Raw genomic sequence first — 20,369 nt, 5'->3', positions numbered from 1 at the left:
GTCCAAATGCTTATGAATTCGATAATGTGGGACGAAAATTTCAGCAGAAAAGCCGGAATATCAGCACACGCACGGCAAGCGATGTTTGTTTTATTGCTCTCATCGCCTGACATGCGTTTGTTGCGGAGCGCCTTTGTTACCAACATGCACCGTTTAGGACAAAGCGTTTGTTTTTCGGCGTGATCCGTTTTTCGTACCCTGCCCAAGAATGGATCGCATCACAAAACGGTCGACTTTTGCTCCTAAATAGGGTTAGCTTGCTTTTTAGATCCCATCCGTTTAGCGTCCGGGATCGAGTTTATGCCAAAAAACAAAAGAACGAATTCGTTTGATTAACTTGCGGTATTGGCTAGAATTTGAAGATGAGAGAGATGCTTTCTTTTTTTATTTGGAACATTATGGGCGCCGCGCCGCCGGGTTGAGATGAGATTCCGTTCAAACCGGCCGGGAGGGTGCCTTCCGGTTGGGGGGCGGAGGCGGCGGTGCCCTCATCCGGCTGGACTGGGACGAACTGAGCACCGAAGCGGCCGCCACCGATTCGATTAGGTTGTGGGAGGTCAGCAGGCCAGCGCCGACCGTTTGCGTGTTGGACGAATCGTCTTCGTCGTCGTCCGATGAAACCGAGTTGACGTCCGAGTTGGACGGCGTTGGCGAGGGTGGCGAGAGGGTTTCCTGCTCCTGCAGCATGGTGCGGAACTCCTGGATCGACTCGTTGAGGGCCCACAGCTGCGACAGGAGCGACAGATCCAGCTGCCGCAGTCCGTACTGGAATGAGATGGGATGAAAGGAAAAGCATTAGTCAAATCAGGGCTAGTAGCAATAACAGATGATTGAAATAGTTATTTTGGGAACTTGTTGCTTTTAGAGCCTCAAAATTTGAGGCAACTGCAATTTAAATTTCCTTATACAGCTTTGACCTACCCTAATGGTCATAGAACACTACGCTAAAAAAAACAGCTTCTGATCTAGCAGAGCTTTACTACAAGCTAGAAAATGTGTGAACCACATAGCATGGCACAGTTTTGTCATTTCATGACCACGACAAAAACAGTCATCAAAGCGGAATTCCACGGTTCTTAGATGAGATTATTTAGTCGTATAATCATCAACCACGGGTGGCTGACCATCATGTCCACACCCCATGGAAACAAAACTAAATTGCCTTTGTCGAAAGGTTCCCACACCTCAGCCGAAAGTTTTCCTCTCATTCATCGCAAATCACAGCATGTGGATCAGTCGACAGCACAACTCACACAAGAACTTGCGGTGGTCGTCGGAATCAATTAAAAGAAAAACCCATGGAGGAAGGAAATGGCACCGAGATGACGACGATCGGCGTCATCGTTGTCGACTGACTAGCTGACTGACTGACGGTCGAGCGAGAGTGGTTGCTAATTGAAATCACAGCCATGCTAACGATCGGGAGCAAAGATTACACGGCTCTCCCATGGGGTAACTACGATGCTACCGACCACCACCGAGCTAGCCAACAACAGCGGGAAATTTCCCACAGGGGGGCTTTCAGCTTCTTTTTTTTTATGATTCTAGCTGCCGTGGATTAGTGTCATAGACGAGTTACATGAACGACGCAAGACGTAAATCCGTCTGCCGGCGGCGGCGGTAGAGAGTGGTGTTTTTGTACAGGGAGGAATGACATTTCCAGGTGATCCACTTTGGACGCTCATTTCATGCATTACTACTAACCGCACACTTCATCATTACAAAAGTTAACTAACAGGATGGAAAAATAATGATGCATTTGTTCCAGAATCGTGTCGATTTCCGACGATGGTAAATTATGACAGTGAATAGGGAAGAGCTCATATAGCTGAAGCGGTAAACGCGTCGGTGTTCAGCAATAAAAGAAAAAAATGAGGTTGAATGAATCACATCACTTACCAAAGTGAATCCAGATCATGTGGCTTTTCCCCTCCCCAGTTACAAAAACTCATTCACGTAACAGACGTGGAGAAACAGAGGTGATCTCGGTCTCTAAGAACGCACGTCACACTAACATTCCTTTCCTTCCTCGATGTCCGTAAGAACGTCCCACAGGAGTTCCTTAAGATTTTAAGAGTTTTCTCTAGAGGATGCTTCAGAATTTTTCCCGGCATTCCGTTAGAAATCGCTCACGGAGATCCTTCAGGGAACACTCCAGGAGTTCCATCACGGGTTCCTACAGAAATCGGCTGGAACTTCTTCAATGATCCCTCTTGAAATTCCTTCAGCGATTCCCCTTGGAATTTCTTCGGGATGTCTCATGGATTTTTTGTTCAGAGATTCTTTCAGGAGTTTTTTTCAGGGATTTGTAGGAGATATTCCAGGAGATTGCTCCAGAATTCCTTTAGGGATCTACCTAGTAGTTCCAGGAGGATTCAAGGATACCACCAGTTGTTTTATCAAGGATTCATTCAGAAGTTCTCTCAGCTATTCCAACAGGAGCTCGCTCAGGAATTTTTCCAGAAGTGCATTCAGAAATTCTTTCAGGATTCCTACAGAATATCATTCTAATGCCGTTTTTCTTTTTTAACCTGGGTTGGAACTGGATTGGCGGAAAATGTGTAAACAAACAACGTCAAACAAACTTTAGTACAAGCGAAACCGAAGTCGGGTTGGGGTTGAAACTGTGATCTGATCCAGTTCCAACCCAGGTTGGAACTGGATAATAAAGAAAAACGGCATAAGATGCCTTCAGGAGTTCCTAAGGTGATTCCTCAAGATGTTCCTTTAGGGATTCTGCCAGGAGTTCTTCCAGGGATCGCTCCTGGGGTTCTTTCGGAGATTTTTTCCAAGAGGATTTATGGATGCCTCCAGAAGTTATCAAGGGAGTTACATCAGAAATTTCTCCAGAAGCTCATCCAGAAATACCGAACACGGGTTCCTTCACGAATTCCTCCAGGATTATCTTCTGGAATTCTTTCGGGCATTCCTCCTGAAATCTTCTTGGTAATTATTCTCCCTATCTGAAAAGAATTCCCCTGGAAATCATTCAAGGTTTTCTCCTGGAATTCTTTCAGGGGTTTGTCATGGAAATCTTTTGAGAATTGCTCCTGGAAATGCTCCGGAGATTCCTTCCGGAATTCCTCCTGAAATTCTTCCAAATATTCCTCCTGGACTATCCTCCTGGAATTCTATAGGGGATTTCTTCTTAAATTCTTTCGCAGAATCCTCCTGGAATTTCTTCGGGGATTTCTCTTAAACTTTATTCAGGGATTCCCCTTGAAATTCCTTCGAAAATTCCTCCTGGAATTCCTTCGGAGATTCCTCCTGAAATTTCTTCGGGGATTCCTCTTGGACTCCCTTCGGGAATTCCTCTATCGGAGATTTCTCCTGGAATTCCTTCGCAGATTCCTCCTGGAATTCCTTCGGGGATTCCTCCCGAATTTTTTTTTAGCTTTTATTAATTTCTCCCTTGAAATATCTTTATTATTATTATTATTATTATTATTATTATTACTTTATTATAAAGATTTTCAGCCCTAGGCTGGTTCATCTCTTTTTAAAATATCTTTGAGTATTCCTCCTGGAATTTCTTCAGGGATTGCTCCTGGAATTCCTTCGGTGATTCGTTCTAGAGTTCCTTCGGGGATTCATCATGGAGTTTCTCCGGGATTCCTCCTGGAATTCTTTCGGAGATTCCTCCTGATATTCCTCCAGGAATTCCTCATGGAATTCCTTCGCCAATAGGAATAGTTTTTCTTCGGGGATTCTTTTGAACTTCCTATAAGAAATTCCTACTGGATTTTGTTTTTTTCAGAGATTCCTCTTCGAATTCTTTCGGAGATTTCGCCTACGGATATACCTCATTGAATTCTTCCAAGGATTCCTCCTATAATTGCTTCGTGGATTCTTCCTGAAATTCCTTCGCCGACTCCTCATGGAATTCCTCCGGGAATTCCTTCTGGATTTCCTTCGGAGACTCTTCATGAAATTAGTGCGGGGATTCCTGCAGAAGTTTCTTCGGGGATTCCTCCTAAAATTTCTTCGGAGATTCCTCCCGCATTTAAATCCTTGAAATCCTTAGAGATTCCTCCTGAAATTCCTTCGCCGATTCCTTTTGAAATTTCTTCCTGAAATTTCTTCGGGGATTCCTCCTGGATATCTTTCGAGGATTTTGAATGAAATTCCTTCGGGGGTTTCTCCTGAAATTCCTTGTTGGATTCCTACTGGAATTCCTTCGGAAATGCTTTCGGCAATTCCTTCGGAAATTTCTCCCGTAATTCCTTCGGAAATTCCTCCCGTAATTCCTTTGTTGGTTCCTCTAGAAGTTTCTTCGGGGATTCCTCCTAAAATTTCTTCGGGATTCATTCAGAAGTTCTCTCAGCTACTTCAACAGGAGTTCGCTCAGGTATTTTTCCAGAAGTCCATTCAAAAATTCTTTCAGGAGGATTCAGAGATGCCATAAGAATCATAATAAACCCCTTCAGAAATTCCTACAGGAGGTCTTTAGAAATTAGTCTAGGACTCCTAGACTAGGAGTTCCACCGGAGATTCCTTCTGAAGTTCCATTAGGAATTCCTATATGCGTTTTTTTTTCAACATTCTTCCAGGAGTTTCAGGGGTTCCTTCGAAGATTCATCCCGTAATTCCTTTGGTGATTCCTCTTGGACTTCCTTCAAGGTTTCCTCCTGGAATTCCTTCGGAGATTTCTTCCATAATTCCTTCGGATATTCCTACCGTAATTCCTCTTGGACTTCCTTTAGGGATTCCTCCTGGACTTCCTTCGGGGATTCCTAATGGAATTCCTTCTAGGATTCCTCATGCAATTTCTTAGGGGATTACTCATGGAATTCTTTCGGGGTTCTTCCTCATATTCCTTCGCCGATTCCTCCTAGAATTCCTGCGGAGATTCCTCCCGTAGTTCCTTCGGAGATTTCTCCCATAATTCCTTTGGTGGTTCCTTTTGGAAGTTCCTTTTGGGATTTATCACGGGATTGCTATCCCCGAAGCATGGAATTTCTTCGAGAATTCCTCATGGATTTTCTTCGAGGATTGTTCTTGGAATTTCTTTAGAGATTCCTCCTGTAATTCCTTCATCCTTCATCAAATTTTTTCGCCGTTTCTTCCTAAAATTCCTTCGATGTTTCCTCCTGGATTTCTTTTGAGGATTCCGCATGAAATTCCTTCCGGGTTTCCTTCTGAAATTCCTTCTAGGTTTCCTGCTGGAATTCCTTCAGGGATTCCTCCTGGGCTTGCTTCGGGGATTCCTAATTGAATTCTTTCGGGGACTCCTCGTGCAATTCTTTAAGGGATTCCTCATGGAAATCCTTCGAGGTTTCTTCCTGCAATTTCTTAGAGGATTACTCCAGGAATTCCTTCGCCGATTCCTACTGAAATTCCTTCGGAGATTCCTTCCATAATTCCTTCGAAGATTCCTCCCATAATTTCTTTGGTAGCTTCTCTTGGATTTTCTTCAGGGATTCCTCATGGATTTACTTCGAGGATTCCTTATGGAGCTCCTTCCGGGATATATCATGGGATTCCTTCGGAAATTCCTCATGAAGTTCCTTCGACGATTCCTCTTGGAATTTTTTCGGGGATTCCTCCTGAATGTCCTTCGCCGATTTCTCCTGGAATTCCTTCGGGGAAACTTCCTGCAATTCGCTGGTGATTCCTCTTGGAATTCCTTCAGGAATTCCTCATGTAATTCTCCGAGATTCCTCCTGAAATTGAGAGAATTCTTTATAGATTTCCTTCAGTGATTCTTCCTGAAATTCCTTCGGGAATTTATTCTGGAATTCTTTAGGAGTTCCTCCTAAAATTTCTTCGAGAATTCCTAATGGAATTATTTCGCAGATTCGTCCTGGAATTCCTTCGAGGATTTCTCATGGAATTGTTTCAGAGATTCCTCTTGAAATTATTGAGGGAATTCTTCCTGGATTTTATTCCGAGATTCTTTCTGAAGTTCTTTCGGGGATTTAACTTGAAATTCCGTCGTGGATTTCTCCTTATGCCACAAAAGTTCAGCCTATTGGACGCAGTGGCTTAATTTCCCCAACAGGGGAGGAAAAAAAAAGTGGAATTTCCCTTAAAGTTTAATCGGGGATTTCTTTAGAAGATTCTGCAGGAATCTCTTCAATAGAGATTGTTGAACCCCCATAGATTGCTGCAGAAGTTCTTCAGGATGTCATACTTCAGTTCCTGCAGGGATTAGTCCAAGAATTGCTTCAGGGATTCCTGCATAAATTTCGCCTTTCCGGATCTCGCTGGTCTAGAACACGTTTGTAAAAGTCGGTTTTCTCGGTTGGACTAATGTGACCCATCCGTCTCCAAAGGGTTAAGGAATTCCACCTGAAGCTCCTTCAAGGCTCGTCCTGAAAACCCTATGGGGATTCTTTTGTCTAAATAGTGCGACCTTATCATTAAATTGGATAGCTCCTGAAACTTCTAAGGAAACAAAACAAAACCTGTACCAAAATCGCTGCAAATTTTATTGATCTTCAATTGCAATGGAGTTATGTGACATGCACTACACTAAGCATACGGATAAAGTCACAATAAGGGGGTTACATACAAAAGACCGAATCACGAAAGGCTGAAATAACAAAAGAATGAAACACGAAAGGCTGAAACTACAAAAGCTGAATGCATCAGAAGGCTGAAATAATATAAGGCTGAAATAGCGATTCAACTAGTTGTCAAACAGCGCCATCCTCAAGTTATAATGCTAACGACCGCCTCAACACTAACAACTCAGACAAACAGACATTACATTCTCATTATTCTCATTATACACTGATTTTACGGTCTATTTGAAAATTTTCTTGCTGGTCGATTATTCAGACGTGGAACTCGCATCGGTTTTGCTTATGCTTGACATTTGACACTATCGTCCCCTACTTCATGGTTGCCAAACTTCGTCATTTTTTTAAGAACATGTTTCCGTTGCTATGTTCTGAATCGGAAAGTTTTACTTTCCGATTCAGCCTTTTGTGCATTCAGCCTTATGTTACCATCCCCAATCATTTTATTATAGTATAAGAGTTTATGGGAGGGGTTACGTACAAAAGGCTGAATTACGAAAGGCTGAAATAACAAAAAGCTGAAACACGAAAGGCTGAAATTACAAAAGGCTGAAATAACATAAGGCTGAAATAGTGTTTCGACTTGTTTTCAAACGCACCAGCCTAAAGACTAACCACAACACTAACAACTTTGACAAACAGACGTATCACTCCAATTGGGAATAATTACATACATTCATTGATTTTACGATCTATTTGAAAATTTGCTTGTCCGTCGATTACCTAGCCGAGGCACTCGCATCGGTTTTGCTTGAGCTTGACGATTGATGTTATTGTTAGTAGCTGTAATGGCAACAATCTCCAAAACTGCATGACTCGAAAGAAGGAAAAATTAACGTTATGAATATTATCAGTTCCTTTTTGTGTTCCCCAGTCAACCAGTGATCGTATAAGATGTTGCATAGATGATAAAGGCGATATGCGTACATTTTATATGCGCCTAAATGGAGGCATGCACGCATATGGCCACCACTTTATCATCTTGCGAGATTTTATACGATTACTGGTTGTCTGGGTCGAATCCTCCTGCCTGTTACATGTAATGCCAAAGCTGAGAAGGAGGCTTGATCTCAGTTCGGGCGTTACTCCAAGAAAAGAAAGAAGTGCTATAACTTACATATGCATTTTTGTATTTTCAGCCTTTTAAATTTTCAGCCATTCGTATTCAGCCTTTTGAAATTCAGCCTTATGTTGCCATCCCGTCACCAATGGTCTTAAGCAAGGTCAGACTACAAATTCTAAAGCGAACTGACAACTTCTTTGCTTCGCCAATGTTGACATCATGGTCAATTGAACCAAAACATTGCACAATTCAGGGAAGATAAAAGAAAATGTATGAAAGAATTCCTAATTTCAATGACCAACATTTCAAATATTTTGGTTCTCGGTCTATATGAAGCCATCTACCTTTGAGATCATGTCCATATCTCTCAGCTATCCTCTGTTTGTTATCGACACTGCAGCACTGCAAGAAAATTTCCGGTTCTATGTTTGGATACACTTTTTTACGCAGAAGTATATTTTTGAACTAATTCGCAATGATGATGGACGGATCCCGGAATAGACTAAACCTAGACCAAGTCACTCTCGAACCGACGGACGTGAAAGCCGGCTTCACACTTTCAACCATCATCGCGCGCACTGGCACCGGCCGGCGACAGATTGTTTGATGGTGCCAGCAGCGCCAGCGCCAGCAGCAGATGGTTTTGCTTTTGCCTCCGGTCTCCACCATCCAACAAACAACTGTACTGTATTGCACACGGCGGCGGCAGCAGTAGAGCCAAGGTCAATGCCGACGAACCGCGGGCACTCACTCGAAGAGTCAGCGTCAGCATCAGCAGTCGTCGTCTTGGGGGATGCTACTACCGCCCCGCGTGCCGCGCCGTAAAGAAGATGAGATCGTGAAGGAAGACGAAATATGGATTGTGGGGAAGAGGTGTTGTTGGCGCGGGGACGGACGGCATGTTATAGGGGATGCCATGGACTTTAATGGCGATAATGCGGTAATGGTTCATCTGTATTCATTTCTTTATAATTGTTGTTTTGGCAGACGATCGCGTTCGCCACGGTGATGATGATGACGACGATCGCTTCGGGAAGATTGAGGTAAACGCTGTTGTTGTACCTTACTAACGATGTTTATTATTTTTATGTTTTTATTCCATTTCTGTCAGGGGGGTCTCTTTCGTTTCCAGTAGAGTGGACCGGACAATTAATTGAAATGTATGTACACAGAGTACATGAGAGAGTTCACACTTTGGGTGGCCTTGAAAGCGGAAATCAAGATCAGTCGGGCTTTTGACTGGAGCACTCTACCAAATTGTAGCACTATATGATGGCCTTTTTGCTACGATCGGTGGACTGATGTAATTTTGATTGACGTCGGCGAGCTTGGTGGGAAGTGATCGGGCCTGAATAAGTGTATGCATTTGTAATGATGCAGATACTAATGAATGATCGGGTTGATGAGGTCTTCTACGACGTATAGTGGTTCTTCAAGGCTCTAATCAGAGGTCCATTTGAATTATTCGCAAGTTACTTAATCATTTAGATGTTTGGTTAGCACAATATGTTACCGGAATCGCGACAGCTTCAACGCGATAGTGGTGGCATCCCTAGCAAAGTTTCATAACAGTCGGATAACATACCGTGTTATATGATATCAAAAACATATAGCTAAATTTGTTCTCATTTTGGCTGAATAAGCAGGCAACATAACAAACATGATAGCAACCAAGTATACCCGTGATATCATTAAAATATCTTATTATGCTATCACCAAAGCCACCCTGATAACAACTTCGGTGAATCGAATCAATCAACTTTATCCTATTTCATACTGATTTTGTTATCAGAAAGATATTTGCAACTGTCGCTGATAACTAATTTTCGCTGTTGTTGATGCCCCCAGTTTGACAGGTATGGTAACATGAATTATCAAGTTGATAACACAAAATTGTAAAATCAGTTCTGCAAGGAACACTAGTTATCAGTTTGTTACTGGTCAGTTATTGTACTTTGCTCGGGATAACTGACACGGTACAGCATTTCATACAACCACAGGATGTCAGAACAGACGCTGTTTGAGCCACGCCGCCTTGGTAAAGTCAGAAGAACAATAGTTCCCAGATAGTACTAACTAGCTAAGCATGCAACTTTAAGCTGGTGATCACTGTCTTTTGCTGACCCGTAAGAACAATGAGGCAAAATCTTCTGAGGAACATAGCTTCGAATGTCGGGCGTTCCGTTCAGTTTGACGATTGAGAATACTGTCCTGAAAGATATGTCAATGAAATGTCAAAAAGTGGCAGTATAATAAAACCCATTCCGTCATATATCTTCAGGCGAGTCCTTGTCCGCCATTTCCCAGTACCCATCGAAACCAGTTCAAATTGTTATGTCATGTCGCAAATTAATTCATTTGACTTCTAACAACTTTCCCCCGTCGCGCTTCTAAATAACGTCCAAAGAGTTGTTGTTGCGCCGCACTATGTACGAGCAAACACCGATAATTACGCCAGGATACAACCATTAAACGCCACCGGATCGCACAATCTTGATTTCTTTCCGGAACATTGGATTAACCAAACAGCACCTACAAACGATCCAGCCGCTGGCGCTGCCGGCTGGCTGGCTGGAGTCGGATTTCAATCAGAAAAGGAAACGCACATACACACACTCCACTCAGCTCTGAGTTGAGTGATTTAGTGACTTTCTTTGGTCGTCAAACTGAACGCATTTTGTTCCGTCTGTCTTCTGGCACGGCGGTATAGGATACTAAATACGATATAGTGTCCACAAAGAAAGTGTAAATAATAACAACACAAAGTGTTCACGTTCAGGTCCCATTCAAATGGGTGTCGCGCGCGCGAACCGCTGCTAGTAGAAATGTCAATCTGTAATCTGTAATGAAGCGAAAGGTACACGAGACTGAGCGCGGGCGCGAGACTTCAGCGTTTGAAGACGTGAATCTATGCGCGAGTGCGGCAAAATCTAGCGGCAGGCAAAAAAAATGCAATTACAAAAGTCTACATCTAGAAATGTTTAACCCTTCTTGGACGGCTTTTTTTTGCTCTATATATTTCGGGAACGAATTTATGTTTTTCCAATGTGTACGCCATGATACCTTAGGAAACACTGATATTTAGGTTATACATTTATTTCGGGATGTTCTAGGTCATCCAAACTGTCCTGGAGTTATAATACTTACCTTACCGATCAGGCTAAGGCCGGGGTGGCCTCTGCTGTACATAGTAGCCGTCTCCATTCCATTCGGTCCATGACTGTTTGTCTCTAGTTCCGCACTCTACGTAGGGTCCGCAGATCGTCCTCCACTGTCGTGAACCATTTTAGTTGGGTTGCTATCCGACATCCTGATGACGTGACCCGTCCACCGTAGCCTCCCAATTTTCGCGGTGTGGACGATGGTTGGTTCTCTCAGCAGCTGATGTAGCTCGTGGTTCATTCGCCTTCTCCAAGTCCCGTCTTCCATCTGCACTCCGCCGTAGATGGTACACAACACCTTCCGTTAGAAAACTCCAAGGGCGCGTTGGTCCTCTACACGTAGGGTCCATGTTTCGTGCCCATAGAGGACGACCGGTCTAATCAGCGTTTTGTAGATGGTTAACTTCGTGTTACGGCGAACTTTATTCGATCGTAGAGTTCTGCGGAGTCCAAAGTAAGCACTATTCCCTGCCACAGTGCGCCTCTGAATTTCTCTGCTGGTGTCGTCCCAAGTAACACAACATGTCTTATAGAAATTATTTCGACTCCAATATGACCAGTTACGAAGTTTTGGTGTGAAGCAATAAAACCGATTTGCAGACTGCTATACGACTGAAAAAGCGCAGAAGGTGGAGCCTGCGCAACATCTTTGTGATGTCATATTCATGTTCTATATGAATCTGAGCATACTTGATTATGTATCTTAGTATGTTTTCCATTATATATTTTCAACAAATTCTAGAAAACAGTGCCTTCACAATCACGATGTTCTATTACTGTAAATAATAAAGTTTCAAAATGTCAATAATAAAAATCGACAACTGCGAAAATCGACATGCATCAATAATTCTACCAAGCCACTTTAACGCCTAATTGCCTTACTGTGGTCATAAATTTTAATGCCAATCATTTTTTACGATGAAATAGACTATTGTACCCCGATAAAATTAATGCGCCTTATAAATCAGTATTTTTGAAGAATTTTGCATCTTAAAAACTATATAGTATTCATCTTATTTTAACACAAAAACTCAAATATTCTTTATTTTTCTCAAGAATTTGTCAAGTTTATACATCATATGACAAATTATTGAAACATAATAGAATATTTGATAAATATTTAATAATTTAGAAATAAAATTAAATGGCACTCTGTGACATGGCATGATACATGTTTTGGGATATGATTCAAAATTGGCTTGATATTGTTTTTGTGGATAATTTTGTTGTGGTTGTTGTTGGTTCTCATGTTTGGTTTGGTATTTGAACGGTTTGATATCTGTCACGATCTGGAAAGACAACAAATATCAAGTATCAAATAATTATCACAGTTTATACAATCGGCTCTTATAGATAATCATATATGTTGTGGTAACATATATTCCTGTCATTTTTTTTATATAGGTATTCATAGCTAAGATTCTGTTAGGAGTATATTTTTTTACGTAGGAAATAAAAATCGATTCTACATTTCTATGATCGGTAGTGTGGCATGTCCCTGTTCAAAAAAATGAATGAGGTTTATGTTACACATGTTTTCTATCATACTGCAGAAAACCAAAATTCGACTAATTATAAACATACGAAACATAGTATGTTTTGTCTAAACATGATTGAAAACAAGTCTTAAACAAGAAACTGCAAATGCTACTCTAATATGACATATAGAACATACAGAGCATCTATGGTAACAAACAAAGTGTACTTAAGTAGAACATACCCAACATAATCGAAAACAACATGCAATGTTTGTTTGAGAAAACAAAATATATTCTTTAATAAGACTTCTAAATAGAAGATCACTGTGTATAAGTGTTAGGTATCATGAAAACGACTTATCCATGACATAATATGTTTCGAGAAACTTCATAACAACTGCTGTAGGACAAAGTAAATATTTTGCTATTTCGGTTTATGTTTTCGGTGTTACTTGGGGTTGTCGGCGGTCACCAGTGAGCCGAAGTACACGAGTTCTTCAACCGCCTCGATTTCATCACCGTCGATATAAATTCGGGGTGGCGGGCGCGGTGATTCCTCCCTGGAGCCCTTTGCCATCATGTACATTGTCTTCGACACATTAATGACTAATCCGATTCGCCTAGCTTCACTCTTTAGTCGGATGTACGTTTCCGCCATTGTCTCAAATTTACGAGCAATAATATCAATATCATCGACGAAACCAAGCAGCTGAACGGACTTCGTGAAAATCGTCCCACTCGTATTTATCCCGCTCTCCTTATTACACCCTCTAAAGCAATGTTGAACAGCAAGCACAAAAGACCATCACCATGCCGTAACCCTCTGCGAGATTCGAATGGACTCGAGAGTGTTCCTGATACTCGAACTACGCACATCACTCCATCCATTGTCGCCCTGATTAATCGTATCAGATTATCCGGGAATCCGTATTCGTGCATAATCTGCCATAGCTGTTCTCGATCGATTGTATCATACGCCGATTTGAAATCGATGAACAAGTGATGTGTGGGCACGTTGTATTCGCGGCATTTCTGCAACACCTGGCGTATTGCGAACATCTGGTCCGTTGTAGCGCGTTCACTCATGAATCCAGCCTGATATTGCCCCATGAACTCTCTTGCAATCGGTGATAGACGGCGGCATAAAATTTGGGAGAGTCTCTAGTAGGCAGCACTCAGTAGTGTGATCGCGTGGTAGTTCCCGCAATCCAACTTGTCGCCCATTTTGTAAATGGGACACACGATACCTTCCATCCATTACTCCGGTAATACTTCCTCCTCCCAAATCTTGGTAATGACCCAGTGTAGTGCTCTCACCAGTGCTTATCCACCGTATTTTAGAAGCTCGCTTGGTAGTTGATCTGCTTTAGGCGGCTTTGTTGTTTTTCAACCGGCCAACCTCCTCCTCATTCTCAGGAGATCAGGGGCCGGAAATCTTTCGTCCTGTGCACATACTCCTAGATCTGTTACCACGCCACCTTCGGTACTTGCAACGTCGCCATTAAGGTGCTCATCGTAATGCTGCCGCCACCGTTCGACCACCTCACCACGCTCGCTCGTGAGAATATTCCCGTGATTATCTCGACATATATTGGCTTGTGGCACAAAGCCTCTGCGCGAGCGGTTCAGCTTTTCGTAGAACTTTCGTGTGTCCTTAGCGCGTTACATCTCTTCCATCGCTTCGCGATCTCGTTCTTCCTGCTGGTGCTTCTTTATCCGGAAGACTGAGTTCTGCCTGTTCCGCGCCTGTCTTTAACGTGCCTCGTTTGCTCTCGTACGGTGTTGCAGCATTCTCGACCATGCTGCATGCTTCTCGTTTTTCAACTGTTCACATTCGCCGTCGTACCAGTCGTTTCTGTGATTCGGAGTCGCGAAGCCTAGTGCTGTAGCCGAGGTACTACTTATGGCGGATCGGATGTCCCTCCAGCCATCTTCAAGTGTAGCTGCGCCAAGCTGCTCTTCCGTTGGTTGGGCCACTGTTAACTGCTGCGCGTAGTCTTGAGCCACTTCTACGTTACACAGCTGCTCGATGTTGAGCCGCGGTGTTCGATTTCGACGCGTGGTGATAACTGTCGAAAGTTTTGAGCGCATGCATACAGCGACTAAGTAGTGATCCGAAATTATATTCGCACTGCGGTATGTGCGGACATTGGTTATATCCGAGAAGAATTTACCGTCGATTAGAACGTGGTCGATTTGGTTTTCCGTTTGAAGGTCGGGTAATCTTCAGGTGGCTTTGTGGATATCTATGCGGGGGAAGAAGGTTTCCTCCCTTCCTACCTGCGCGTTCATGTCGCCGACAACGATTTTCACGTCACGCGCTGAGCAACCATCGTATGTTTGCTCTAACTGCGCGTAGAACGCTGCTTTCTCGTCATCAGGTCTCCCTTCATGTGGGCAGTGGACGTTAATGATGCTGTAGTTGAAGAAACGTCCCTTATCTCTCAACATGCACATTCTTGCGTTGATCGGCTGTCATCCGATCACACGTTGTCGCATCTTGCCCAACACTATAAATCCTGTTCCCAGTTCATTGGTGGTACCACAGCTTTGGTAGAAGGTAGCCGCTCGATGCCCGCTTTTCCACACTTTCTGTCCAGTCCAACAAAGTTCCTGCAACGCCACGATGTCGAAGTAGCGGGGATGTAGTTCATCGTAAATTATCCTGTCACATCCTGCGAAACCTAGTGACTTGCAATTCCATGTTCAGAGTTTCCAATCGTAGTCCTTATTTCGTCGCGTAGGTTTTTGCCGATTGTATCGAGTCGTATTTTCTCCTATGGATGTTATTCGCAATGGGGATTTTTACGGGTGGCTTATTGGGCCTACGCCAACAACTCCTGTCTCGCAGGAGGGCCATCGTGCCAGTTCTGTTTAACGTCCCAACACTAGGACGACCACGCTGATGGGGCTACCACCTTGGATCTAGCTAGGCGTGGTGCAGCGTTTCTTACTCAGCCGCTGCGCTGGATGCCAGAACAGACGCTGTTTGAGCCGCACCTCCTTGGTGAACAGACGCTCGGGTCGAACCTCCTCAATCTAGCTGAAGTCAGAAGGATAAAAGTGCCCAGGACGCCACTACCAGCTAAGCACACAACTCTTTGCTGGCGGCCTTTGTCATCGCTTGACCCGTGGAAGCATGAGGTAGGAACAGAGCTATGTTGGATGCTCTCCTTATCGACTCACCGTTTTGCAGCCCAATCAATTAAATACAAATCTTAGAATAGAATCGAAATACACGAAACTCCATGGCGACTGTCAAAATTTCTGCCAAACCGGTTCACTAAAAGCCGAATAACACAACGTCAAACTTGACCATTTTGTATGAAAAACAGCTGGTGATCATTTGTTTTTTTTTCGACACTGCAGTTGAGGCACTGGTAATTTTGAACCGGTTGATAACTTCATCAAGATTTAACAGCGGCACAATCATAAGAGTAACGCAAATTATGTATGGATGTTCTTCGATCATGTAAAACTGACTAGAACCGCAGCAAGAGCAGTTCAGAACCAGATCAGTAGGGATTGCGATCCGGTTTGACGCCGCTTTCTTTGGGTTGATTAACGGAGCAGATGGTAATTATAGCCCATATTCCGTTGCATTCCATAGCATCAAGTGATCATGGGTTGCGAAATTGCACAGAGTTTGTATCATAATGGTACATGAAGCAAGACATTGAAGTATAACACATTTTGAAATTTAAAACATGTTTCAAATTGGCAGAGAGGAAGGAGGGGTTAGTGATTGCAGTCAGGGCCAAGGAGCAGGAACCTTAAGACGTTTAGAATAAGGCATTGTCCAGTTAGAATCCGGACGCAGATAATCACATATATCTCAGAGGTGGAAGAACAAACTGAAAAGGTTAAGCCCTCAAAACAAAGATAATTTACTGTAGTTTCATGGAAAAATATCATTGAAATTATTTTATTTTATTTTTAATACATTTTCTCATTTTTTCCGTGATAACTTCCTTAAAAATCTGCACAATGGTAGTAAATTTTAACATCATTCGGTGTATTTGTTTAACAATCGGGTCATCTCTGTAGTGTCCTGAGACCCTCTACCAGTCTGATTAGGATTCCAAAGAAGCTTTGCCAAATATTTCTCTTCTTGCGAAATTAAGGGCTATTCAGTGAATTCCAAAGATGCGAAATTTGAGTGTTTTTTCGTTAATAAACACTATCCAACAGTGATGACACCACTGCACATCTCAGGCTGTCGTGATAGCTCACCAATGTAGCTCAAACCTCTACAGATCCCTTGTGTGCATTTTTGAAAAGCAGCACGCGATTCTTGAGATTGTCATCTTTGTTCACATTTTGGTGTCAAAATCGTGATGTGAGAAAACGATGTCCAGAGTTCGAACTTCCTGGCAAATCTTGGAATTCCAAGCAGATTTATCCATGAACACAAACTTCAACCTTCCTTGGACACTTCCTCATGGCATGGTTAACAACATCTGAGCACATCACACATAATGGTTTTGGAGATATTAACATTTTTCGCGACTGTCGTACCTGACCACCCTAAATTTTTAGCGTGTTTGTGCAAGATTTTTTTCCTTCGCATGTCTTCAATCTGAAATAATTTTTCACTCGTAGCAAGAAAATTGATGAAATTTTCACCATCAATAGAGGACTTGTTTATGATCAGACTGCAGTGAAAAAAATATGATTATGATCATTTAGAGCGTCACAATGAATTATCCTTTGCGTCCGGATTCTAACTGGACAATGCTTTAGTCCCGTTCTAAGAAAAACCGTAACGGCAATCAATCCAACCACTTTTTTATAGTGTAAAAGTATTCTTGTTCTGTGTAAGACTGTTTCTAAAATCTTAACAATCCCCCATTTACCAGAAACATTATCAACTGGTTTCGCCATGCCTAGTTTGCTAACTTCCTACCTTCTCCTAAATCTCGTATCCAAGGGGTGTGCATTGGAATGCGACGCAATCCGCAATCGTAGACGAATTCTGCTGTAACAAGTATCGCACACCCACTTTGCAATTAAAAGGAATTCCACCTAACAACTGCCAACCACCATGCATCAAACAGCAGGTTTCCTCCATAACTCGTTCGATCGTCGACATCATCGGCGCCATAGATCTCGCGCATGAGCCATTACTCTTGCCCAGCCTGCATCGAAAAAGAGAATACGCACTACGCTGCTACGGAATAGTGAATGTAGGTAGGCTTCGCAATGGTTTATGGACAACTTAACATCAGAGGATTCTAACGGCCCCGGCCGGCTGGCCGGCCGGAGAACAGCTAAATCGTGAAACCGCCACAGGGAAGGTAAACGACATTCCTCACCAGCTTCGGAGCATTCTCCTGACGAAAAAAGGCTGTGCTGTGTTCGATCGCAATTGCCGACCGTCGCCGAGGTTTACTTGTTCGTTCTATATCCCAATCGAATTTCCTACGCAATCCGTTAGCCCAGCACCAACCAGCACCTGTGAATGGATAGCACACGAATAACGAGTGTGCATTTATTTTTATCGCCTCACAGTGAAGCAAGTTGCGACGACGGTAGAATTTAGAACAAATGTCTCACTATGAATAGTAAGTAGGGAAGGCTTCAGTAGCTATGTTAAGATACAGTATTGGAAAAAGGAGTTAACACTATTCTAAAATTTTGAACAAAGCAGTATCTTGTACCGACTTTTCGAACCCTCTAAGCAGAATACCCTCTTCGAATGAGTGTAATCAGTTTCGTCCTTTCACCATCAGTTTCACCTTTTACATAGGGCGGAATTAAAAGGTACGAAGCTGATTACACTCATTCGAAGAAGGACATAACAGTAGTTCGAAATGTATATTTTTTCAGAGAATCATGATGATGTTTTGACATTTTTTTAAACATATTTTGAAATTCATCTTTTTATAATCCGTATTGAGACGAATTAGCGCAATACCCTAAATGGCTCAGGTTCACGTTTGAACATTGCTGAAGACATCTTATAAGAAGATGTTTAATGTTTTGATACAAAAAAAAACAAACTAGTGTTTAAATATTGGACCAACTATGTTGAACCACACACAAAAACGAGTACTAGAAATTTATATCAATTTTCAAGCTAGGTATTCAAATTGGCCTGTGGACATTCCAGCATTACCTGCCCATTAATAATTCCGATAATGCCTTCAAAATAACTGATGTTGTATAAAATATTGAACTAATTCTGGTCAACACTGTACTACGTACTCTTAGACAAGTGTCACCGCGAAGAATGGCAGCGACAAATGACCAACAAACTATGTGTGAGAATGCGCAACTTTAGACTCTTCAACACAGATCTGCACATTCTAGAGCACATCGAAAGGGGAACACATTGCTTCGTGACAGAGCTATTTTGCGTATGGTCTCAAAATAGATAGATAGTTCGTGGAAGAAGCAACAGTGTGATGGCGCCCGACTTGACAGGGAAGAGGAAGGTATTTGTTATGCATATAGTGATCGTATTCTAAATGGGGCACAGTTGCAAATTTGGAAATGAATTGTACTTGCAAACAATGATTGTTATTATGCAATTGTTAGTTCACAACTGAAAAAACCCATCTTGTAGTATCTTGTACCGACTTTTCGAACCCTCTCCTCTTCGAATGAGTGTAATCAGTTTCGTACCTTTTAATTCCGCCCTATGTTGCTTATCCTTTGACAAATACGCGTATTTCGACTGGATAACTGACACTGAGGAAGATTACAAGTGGTAGTCGAAATACGCGCATCTGTCAAAGGACAAGCAACATAGGGCGGAATTAAAAGGAGCGAAACTGATTACACTCATTCGAAAACTTCTTGTAGTAGTTGGCAACTAACAAACCAAAACAAGAGTAATAAAATTTCTTTTCATTGTAGATGAACAACTCTTCCGTATTCAAAGTCAAAATTTCAGTCATATTGGAGCTTGACTTTTCAAACATTCAAAATCTAAACTGCGGAATTCCACACCACATCAAAATTACTGATTTGACGACATTCAAGCGTACAAATCTTGCAGATGTCTACAAGACTTCCAGTATATCAGTGGATTTTAAACTACTAGCTTGAAAGCAAGTGGTATCGCAGTGAGTTAGCGAAACAACAAATAACAAAAACAAATTTTTGCTCTAAAACATTAGGGGACTCACTAAACAGATTAAATTGCTGCATAAGCCATGATTTTCTGTTTATTTGAAATATTTCACGATTTTGCGAATGAAATAACCAAAGATTGCCTTGGTGATCGCGACGTTTAATCAGCTTAATCAGTTTACACTGTTTAGTGAATCCCCTTATTGATTTTTTTTTATTTTGACATCAGAAATTTCCAACTAATTTCTAAACATGTTATATAATTAAAAAAAAAGACAATAATAACTGATTTGGGATTTTTTGACTGGAAGTGGAAGTTATTGCGTTGAAACGGCTCTTAATTCTACCCTACGTTTCGGCCATGGGTGTTGACCTTTTTCAAAGGAATTTCCCTAAAATTGTACAAAAAATCAATTTACCCGGATAATTTGACAAACACAAATGCAAATTGTAACAAGGACAAGGACAATAGAACATTTTTTCATCGAAAAAGGCCAAAACCCGTGACCGAAACGTGGGGTAGAATTAAATAAATCGTCAATACAATAATTCTGAGATAGCCGTTTTAACGCAACACAATAATAACAAAGCCAACCGACCACTTTTCAGAAAACATTGTTTACATCAATTTATGTACTACATTTTTGAAGGCGTTTCTGCAAATAACATGGAGTTACTCAAAGTTATCTTTTTTTTTTCAAGTAGCTACGGCTACGGCTGTAGCACCACGTTGCTTGTATTCTGCACCGCACCCTTACCCTACGTTTTGCTTCTACAGAGCCTCTATTTTTGTCTCAACACACAGAAGTACGTAGGCAGAATGTGACCCAAGTCGACACTGTTTTGGCCTGCATTGAGATAAAATATCTTTAACAAAAGTTTTCCCCCATTATCGTTATCATTTTCACTATGAATTTGCATCGCTTAAGTCACTGTTTATAAAAATAGTATATTGTCACTATTCTGAACAGCTACTCTGTTGACTTTTTATTCTTGACTAAATTTTGTATCTTGACGAAGTTTACCAACGGATATTTTGTGTGGACAATTTATATTTTGTAATAGG

The 20,369-nt window shown here is 42.0% G+C and overlaps 1 protein-coding gene across 1 annotated transcript in view; it reads right to left on the bottom strand.

Moving 5' to 3' along the window:
* Positions 1-206: 206 nt before the first annotated feature.
* LOC109421539 (GATA zinc finger domain-containing protein 11) overlaps positions 207-20,369 on the bottom strand; it is a 321,415-nt gene continuing 301,252 nt past the window's right edge. The window contains exon 3 of the mRNA XM_062849676.1: positions 207-765. Coding sequence (XP_062705660.1) covers positions 436-765 — 330 coding nt within the window. The 3' untranslated portion in view covers positions 207-435. The remainder of the gene's footprint in view (positions 766-20,369) is intronic.

The sequence above is a fragment of the Aedes albopictus genome, chromosome 2, assembly GCF_035046485.1.
Source record: "Aedes albopictus strain Foshan chromosome 2, AalbF5, whole genome shotgun sequence".
Taxonomy (NCBI): domain Eukaryota; kingdom Metazoa; phylum Arthropoda; class Insecta; order Diptera; family Culicidae; genus Aedes; species Aedes albopictus.
The sequence above is the reverse complement of the archived record's forward strand: the minus strand, read 5'-3'. Positions and strand labels throughout refer to the sequence as shown.